The sequence below is a fragment of the Corythoichthys intestinalis genome, chromosome 11 (genome assembly GCF_030265065.1).
Source record: "Corythoichthys intestinalis isolate RoL2023-P3 chromosome 11, ASM3026506v1, whole genome shotgun sequence".
Classification (NCBI taxonomy): Eukaryota; Metazoa; Chordata; class Actinopteri; order Syngnathiformes; family Syngnathidae; genus Corythoichthys; species Corythoichthys intestinalis.
Window position 1 is genome coordinate 8,489,887 of NC_080405.1, and position 8,865 is coordinate 8,498,751.

General features: G+C 39.7%; 1 protein-coding gene and 1 long non-coding RNA gene across 2 annotated transcripts; both read right to left on the bottom strand.

Moving 5' to 3' along the window:
- Positions 1-2,473: 2,473 nt before the first annotated feature.
- Positions 2,474-3,733, bottom strand: LOC130924356 (uncharacterized). The gene is made up of 3 exons (XR_009064862.1): positions 3,399-3,733; positions 3,242-3,309; positions 2,474-2,830 (listed from the first exon to the last, which is right to left on the bottom strand). It is a non-coding gene; the product is annotated as an uncharacterized LOC130924356 (long non-coding RNA).
- A 336-nt stretch (positions 3,734-4,069) lies between these two features.
- Positions 4,070-7,144, bottom strand: LOC130924401 (tigger transposable element-derived protein 1-like). Its single transcript, XM_057850947.1, has 2 exons — positions 5,420-7,144; positions 4,070-4,096 (listed from the first exon to the last, which is right to left on the bottom strand). Exons 1-2 carry the CDS (start codon positions 7,142-7,144, stop codon positions 4,070-4,072), a joined length of 1,752 nt encoding a protein of 583 aa, XP_057706930.1.
- Between the last annotated feature and the right edge of the window lie 1,721 nt (positions 7,145-8,865).

Sequence of the window (8,865 nt, forward strand, 5' to 3'; positions counted from 1 at the left end):
AAAATACAGGTCCTTCTAAAACAATTAGCATATTTTGAGAAAGTTAATTATTTTCCATAGTATAATGATAAAAATGAACCTTTCATATACAGGTAGTCCCCGGGTTGCGATGTACCCGACTAATGCAATTTTGACTTTACGACGCCGAAATCTCGTCCGTCATTCTGTCTCCAGTTGTGTTTTTTTTTTTTTTTTGTTGCGTAAACAGTACCTAGTCTTGCCATGCCTCCTCCCCCAGCAGCGTCCCCGTCCTGCTGTTCCTGACAACGTCAGGTCCCACCCACTGTCATCTCCGGTTCTCATGTGTCTGCGCCCTTTTCAGCCTAGGAGAGTCATGATGCGTGCCCCAACCTCTGGTTCTTCCCTGGCTGCCAACAATGCAGCTTTTTTGGACTTCCCATTTCCTTGTTCTGTTGCTGCTGCCGCTGCTTCTCCACCGACTCCTCTTGCGAGTCCCGATCAATTTTCTTGAGTTCGAATGGCGGGCTCGCGTTAATAGAGGCGACCTGGGCTTGACGGCCATGATATTCCCCCTCTCTCCCTACTCTTTCCACAGCGCCCAAAGCAACTCACTTGCGAGTAAAGTCCGAATACTCATTCAGTATAATGGCATTTAACACAACGCACCTAACAGTATCTTATTTTTCACTTGATTGTATTAATATGACGTATAGCAAGGGTCCCCAACATTTTTTGCACCATGGACCGGTGTGATCTGGATCTTTTTTTCACGGACCGGTGTTTTGACAAATTTTGCAACCCATCAAAAACTACAACTATGCGGTTCTGCGCATGCGCGTAGCATTAGAAATGGCCGCGAATGCAGCGATTCCAAAGTAATACTACAAACTTTCTTTAAAGAAAGGAATATTAACTTACGTTTGATCGTGGATGGACAAAAGTTCTCCTAGGACCCATCCTGCCATGTTAGCTGCACACCGCACATGCTCAAATCACTCCGTTTATTCACAAACAGGTCACGAATCCACTCCTTTGCAGTTCGTGGATCTTTTAGGTTATAGGCTCATCTTCTGGCTCGTCATGTGCCCTTTTTCGCCGTAAAAAATCTCTCCAAAGACGTCTGTTTTCCATTCATTTTCGCTAGTGTGGGGGAACAAATGTGCTGTGCCCGAGGCTTAGTCATACGTTATTATGGAGGACAAGCACACATAGATATATTATATATACAAAACAAGATGTTCTGCTTGCAGTCCAATCAATGGATTTCTATGACGACGTTCTAATCTATACTGTAATATTATATCTAGAGTAGACAGGGATATTGATGTGTTAAGCAGAGGCACAGGCCAAAGTTAATTCGGCCAGAATGCGGTCGTTAATAAAATATTATTTCTGTGCGGCCCTGTAGCAAATGCGCCACGGACCAAATGTAAATGTAAAGAAAAACAAAAAAACTCTCTATAGAAAAAATTGCATATTTCATCCGACCCCCAAAAATGTGTTTTTGATACAAAAAAAGTCAACTTTCAAATAACTATGTTCATTTATACACTCAATATTTGGTCGGGAATCCAAGTATTGAGTGCGTCAAAGAACATACCGTAATTTCTGGACTATTGGGCGCCCCTGATTACAAGCCTCACCCAGTAAATTTTTAAAGGAAAAACCATTTTGTACATACATAAGCCTCTCCTGCCTATAAGCAGTGTGTGCCCACTTAGTAACAAGAGATATTGACAAATAAATATACAGAGTTTTCAAAATTTTAATCACGCACCTAAACTTTTCGTTCCAAACAGTGCCAGCAAACACGGCAATTATATAGCAGCGGCACAGAAGTTACCTAGCATCAACACGTGGCACAGCACTTACTGGGCTGGTTATTAAAAACATAAAAGTCTTTGCTAGCAATCTTCATCTTCCTCCTGTGCACTCAAACCATGGAAGTCTTCACCCTCAGTGTCGGATATGAAGACGCTCAGATCCATTTCGCCATGCACCTACTCAGTCTCTCCTTCGCTGTCGCCGTCAATGTCTCCCATAATGAGGCAAATTCACTCCTGAGCCTGTGCTGTCCTCCTCGTCACGCAGCAGACTGGTCCTCGAAACCCGTTGGTGATGGGGGACTTCTTTCACACCGCTTCACGCTGCCAGGCTCCCCCGACATACATGTGCATAAACTGCTCTTCGCATATGGTGAGTCTTGCCAAATGATCTCTCGCCGCTAGTCAGCCAAGCTTAATATACAACTCTGATAGCCAATTTGATTTCGTCTAGCGTTTTCCATGATGCTGGTCTGCTTATTCTACTCATGCACAAAGACGAGGGTCGGCCACCTGTATTCATGCACAACGCACAAAGTTTAACCACCGGTAATAGTGCAAACTAGCGTCTTCCTTGACACATATTTTCCACGCGTCTCATTCCCACATTCCATGCACAAGCGCCCCTGGCGTCCGTCAGAAAAATGCACAAATTGGCCACATCATTGTGTAACCCCCGGTTCGAGATGACGGGGTTCTGTTATGAATGCAATTGTATTTGGGCAGAAAACTAGGTTCTCGGAGATTACAATAAGGAAAATAATGTTTAGTAACTGAAATAACTGGAGTCGAGATGAGTAACAAAATAATTGTATTAATACAAAAACTATTTACAATTTAAGCCGGCGATATATACACAAATATATACAATAAAATAACAAAAATTCAAACCAGACAGTCCGTCTAAATTCAATTCAGTTGGTTTCCGGGCATTAGCTCGCCATCTTCATCTGTTGGAAAAGTCTTTATCCAGTGTCTTTATCCAGTTCCGAATTCTTCATCCACGTCCAATGAATGGAATGAAAGGAGGAAACAAAAAACCCAGCCTGCATAACAATAATTAAATTACTGTATACAGCCTTTTATCAATAATTGAATCTTTTCCATAGCTATAGCTTTTTTTTTTTTCCTTTGTCTAAATATTACATTGTACCAGTAATATTCACATATTTCAAAAATATCCAAATCAAAGTTAATGCTTATGCATCTGCCATTCAAATGCAAAATAACATCATCATCTTAATCAATACAATACAATGGTTACATCATTCGGTGCTATAACATAACACAACAAACAATTCTTCATTGAATTTTAACTGTTTTTCACTCATTGCTAACGTTGGAGTCGCGCTAGCTTAGCATTAGCATTTCGCTAGCTTCGTGTTAGCGTCGCGATTAGCATTTCGCTAGCTTCGCGCCTAGCATTTAGCCAACTTGGCAAGAACAAAACAACTCACCAAGACGAAGTTTTTCTTTTAATGTGAACTTGAGTGGATGCAGGCTCCAATCCTCCGGTTCACATACACTATAAGTTCAAAATAATATTTTCAAATTAGCATCAAATTAGCAATGATGAATGTCTGCACTATTTTCCTTCATTTTGTCAACACTCACCGAGGAAATGTAATTTCCTTCTTATTATTTGTTCAAACGGCCTTATTTCAGCGTTGAGTCAATTATTTTATTTCTAGAAGGCTGACTTATTGGCTCCAAGCGCTGAGGAAGTTCACTACGTCCTTCCTCTTTGGCATCCAAGCGGAAAAGAACGTAAAATAAAGAACCTTCGAGACGATGTCTCGAGAGGGCGGGATCATGTTAATCGGACCAATTAAAATACTATTATCCTCACATGTGAACTCACAGGAGGAAGTCAAGCGTAAAACAACAACAACTATTTCCTTTTACAAAATAATTGCACTTTCAAAATAAAATGGCTTTATATTTTCTGTACTGGGTTACAATTGCACACGTCGCAGGACCCAAAATGAGGGAAAAAAGAAGTGGCTTGTAGTCGGAAAATTACGGTAATTATTTGAAGGTTGACTTTTTTTGTATTAGAAACACTTTTTTTCTATTGGTCAGATGAAATATGCCAATTAAAAGAATAAAAGGCTTGAGTTGTGTGTACTGAATCTAAAAATATATGAAAGTTTAATTTTTATCAATACATTATGGAAAATAATAAACTTTATCACAGTATGCTATTTTTTTGAGAAGGAACTGTATATACATATATCTATTCAGGTTTTGTAGACAATTATTTAATGTTTTAAAGGAAATGCAAATCACAGGCATTCGGCCTGGTACCGCTCCTGAGGCATTTGAGCATCCCGCACAGAAAAAAATGATTTATATAATTTCAATTGTAATGAATATCATGGTTTGAAAGGTGTTTTATTTTAAACAACAATTGGATTTCTTGTTGCACATGAGCGAATGGATAGCATGTCTGTCCGATTGACCGTTTTGAATTGTCCCTAGGTATTCTATGTTTATGTAGGTGTTTGGTCTCCTTTCGGCCTGTGATCTGATGGCAACTAATTCAGATTGTAACCTGTCTACTGCCCATAGTTAGCTGGGATAGGCTCCAACACCCCCGCGACCCTCAAGAGGATGAACAAAACAGAAAATGAATGAATTGGATTTCTTTGACGGAACAATGATCTGTGCCTCTTGAAACGTGATGACACCTGTCTCAGTGTTACTGCACTCCAATAATAAGCCCATAAACAAGCAAACAAGTAAAAAACATATTTGGAGAGTTTCTTTGCAAAAGGTCCAACTCGGGATCCCGAAAAGCAGCCTAAAACGTCAAAAAGGCTGCTCTTCGATATTTGCTGTGATTTTTTTAGGAAAGATAAATAAAGTAGCATAAGCAGTGGTGGATGAAGTACTCACTTTTTAAAAAGTGAAGTAAAGTAAAAGTGAAGTAAAAGTACAGATATGGGTGCAAATAATTAAGTAAAAGTCAGAAAAAAATTACTCAAGTAAAAGTACAAACAACTTGATTTAACATTTACTTCATAAGTAAAAATTAAAAGTACTTTCTGCCGATGCACAAATGTAATATACAGAGATCTGAGTCAATATTCAAAGAAAGAACCAGGAAATTCATTGACTGCTCAGTTTTTTATATACAGTGGGGAGAACAAGTATTTGTATTTGATTTTTTTTTTTGTATTTGATACACTGCCAATGGGTTTTCCCATTGTGAGTGTATCAAATACTTGTTCTCCCCACTGTATATATATGTATATATATATATATATGTATACAGTGATACCTCGCCTCACGAACTTAATTGGTTCCCAGAAAGAGTTTGTGAGGCGAAAAGTTCTTCTTCCGAACATTTATTTCCCATAAGAAACCATTAAAATGAAAATAATTCGTTCCCAGGTCCCCATAAAACATAATTTTCTACTAAATAAGCCTTAAAACTACACAAAAATATACCTTATTTTATGTATAATAAATGTGCTATTGTATTGAAATTAAATAAATAAACTGTACTGTATAATAAAGTTTTATTTACCTTTGTGATGGTAGTTGATGGAATGGAGTGGGAGGAGGAGGGAGGGAGGGAGTTACTGTTTGGAAGGAGAGTCACCTTCCATAAGGACTGTAGGTAACTCAACCTCCGGTGTGGCTTGTCTTCTTTGCTTCTTAGAAGGAGACTCTTTATCCTTTTTGCTGACTAAAAACCTCTTAATTGACACCTGTTGCTTTCTGAGTTGTAGGGTCTTACGAAACTGAAGCATCACATTATCATTCATCATGTTGATGATTCTCATAGCCACAGTCTTTTCTGAATGGTACTGTTCGATAAAAGCCTGCACATCACTCCACTTAGCTAACATGGTCTTGATGCTCTCACTTGATGCTGCAGCCATCTCCTCCTCGTCCTCAGATGACAACTCCTGAATGGCTTCCTTCTGCTTCTCCTCTTGAAGGCGAATCAAATCCTCTGTGTTGAGGACCTCATTATGGTCAGCAACAAGCTCCTCGACGTCATCTGCATCCAATTGGAGTCCCATGTTCTGTCCCATGGAAACAATGTCGTTCACAACAACAGAGTCTCGAGGATCAAATCCTTCTAAGTCCCTCTCAAGGATGCATGTGGGCCACAACTTCTTCCATGCTGCTTTCAAGGTTCGAAAGGTAACATCATGCCAAGCCTTTTCTATCAGTTGAACACAATGATACACATTGAAATGGTCCCTCCAATAATCCCTAAGGGATAGGTCGGTGTCATTGGTCACGTGAAAGCACCGAGTAAATAAAGCCTTAGTGTAAAGCTTCTTAAAACTTGCGATCACTTGCTGGTCCATGGGCTGCAGGAGGGGGGTTGTGTTGGGAGGGAGGAATTTGACCTTGATGAATTCAAGATCACCTTGAAGTTCCTCCTCCAAACTTGGTGGATGCGCTGGGGCATTGTCAAGGAGAAGAAGACACTTGACAGGGAGCCCTTTCTCCTCGAGATATTTCCTCACTGAAGGAGCGAAAACATCATGCATCCAGTCCATAAACAGGAGACGAGTAACCCAAGCTTTGGTGTTGGACTTCCACATTACAGGAAGCTTGGATTTAACCACCTGGTTTTTCTTGAAGGCCCTTGGGTTTTCTGAGTGATAAACCAACATTGGTTTTATCTTACAGTCGCCACTGGCATTGGCGCACATCAGGAGGGTTAGCCTATCTTTCATTGGCTTATGCCCAGGGACGGACTTCTCTTCCTGTGTAATGAAAGTCCGGTTAGGCATCTTTTTCCAAAAAAGGCCGGTTTCATCAGCATTAAACACTTGATGAGGAACGTAGCCTTCTTCTTCCACCATCTTGAGGAATGATTCCTTGTAAGCTTCGGCAGCTTTATTGTCAGAACTGGCTGCCTCACCATGACGAATGACACTATGAATCCCTGTACGACCCTTAAACTTCTCGAACCACCCGTGGCTAGCCTTGAAATCATCAATGGATGACGAACTTCCAGGTTGCCTCTTGATGATATCCGAATGAAGTTGCCGTGCTTTCTCGGCGATAATACTCTCACTCACACTGTCCCCTGCTAGCTGCTTTTCATTAATCCAAATCAACAGAAGTTTTTCAACTTCTTCTATTGCCTGAGACCGTTGCTTAGACAACACAGAAACACCTTTAGCCACACACGCACCCTTAATAGCTTCCTTGTTCTTAAGGATGGTAGCAATGGTTGACTTAGCATACTGGTACTGGGATGCTAAGTCACACATACGTACACCTCGTTCGTGTTTACCAATTATCTCCTTCTTCTGCTCAATTGTAATTTTCTTTAGCGTCTTCTTAGGCTTAATAGTTGCCTGTGGTGGGGTCTTTTTCGGTCCCATAATAGCAAAAATACTGTACGTACATTCAATATGGTCCAAAATGTCTAACCACGTCCGCACTCAAAGAAAGGGAGGGGAACGAGGCGAGGCGCTGCTCGACCGCGTGGTGTGTTCGTCCGCCGAAAAGTAGTTCGTCAGCAGAGACTATAAATTCGCGAATTTAAAGTTCTTGAGGCGAAAAGTTCGTGAGCTGAAGCGTTCGTGAGGCGAGGTATCACTGTATATATATATATATGTATATATATATATATATCTATTATCAATATATGGCTGAAAACACTCAGGTGACTTGAAGTTCCGCTCTGAGACCCCCAATTTGGCCAACTTTCAAAACTGTCCGATACGCATGTGTGATGCATCATTGGAAAGCTTAAGATCTCAATTTCCTCGGGGAAGAAAAAATGTGAACAGGAGGGCATTTAAAAAAACAAAAAACCCCAAAGAATTTTTAAACAGCGAAACCCTATTTGGAGGTGAGAGCATGAAAGAGCAGAATGAAAGACGCCATGACTTTAACAAGATATCATCACGTACTTACCTTGTTTCGATCAAAAAACTCTATGTAGCATGTATCACTGAGTGTCAAAACACAGCTGTGAATGGCCACAGCTGGATTTTTTGGTGATTTTATGAGTGAAACATGGTAATATAACAAGGGTCGCAATGCAGAAATTGCAGACATCAAGGAGTGGTCGAGATTTTCTTTTTCATATATTTACCGTTTTAAACGTTTTTCAAATTTTTTTTTTGTTTGGATCGATTATTTATCATCTAACTTACAACGACGTACAACAGTCTCGATTCTTGGTTAAAAGCAAAGAAACTGTGAATAGCGTTTATTTTACGCACATTGACAAAGTACAATGCTACTATGTTAGCGAATGAGGCTAGCGGCCGCCTAGCGTAAAAGGAGTTTTTCTGGCGAAAATTCTTCTGAATAAATGCTTAAATTCCCGAATTCTTCATAGATATTGACGTAAAACAGTCTCCATTCTTGGTTAAAAGCAATGAAACCTTGCAGTTGGCTTTTATTTGAGGTATGTCGGAAAACACTCAGTTGACTTGAAATTCCGCTCTGAGACCCCCAATTTGGCCAACTTTAAAAACTGTCCGATATGCATGTGTGATACATCATTGGAAAGCTTAATATGTCAATTTTCCTGGGGAGGAAACATTTTGAACAGGAGGGCATTTTTTTAAAGAAAAATGTTTTTTATACAGCAAAACCCTATCTGGAGGTGAGAGCACACGAGAGCAGAATTACAGACGCCATGACTTTAACGAGATATTATTGCGTACCTTCCTTGTTTCGATCCAAAAACTCAATGTAGCATGTATCACTGAGTGTCAAGACACAGCTGGATTTTTGGGGGATTTGATGGGTGAAACATGGTAATATAACAAGGGTCGCGATGCAGAAATCACAGACATCAAGGAGTGGTCGAGATGTTCTTTTTCATATATTTACCCTTTTAAACGTTTTTTTCCCAATGTTTCTTTGTTTGGATCCATTATTTATCATCTAACATATCTGAGAAAATGCGACAGTAACAACAAAAAAAAATAAAATCAAGCGATAGTTGTGAGGTAGATATCCGTGACTTTTTTTATAGACACCATTTTTTTCATTGTGACATAATTTGTTTAAGTTTAAAATATGTGCGTGAATAATTTTTCAAAGTTTTTTTTTTCTCCAAATGAACTATTAGACATCAATTCTT

Coding starts and splice junctions, on each gene's coding strand:
- LOC130924401 (XM_057850947.1), bottom strand. CDS start 7,144: ATGGGACCGAAAAAGACCCCACCACAGGCAACTATTAAGCCTAAGAAG. Junction 4,097..5,419: donor GAAGACAAGCCACACCGGAG/GTTGAGTTACCT, acceptor CAAATGCCTCAG/GAGCGGTACCAGGCCGAATG.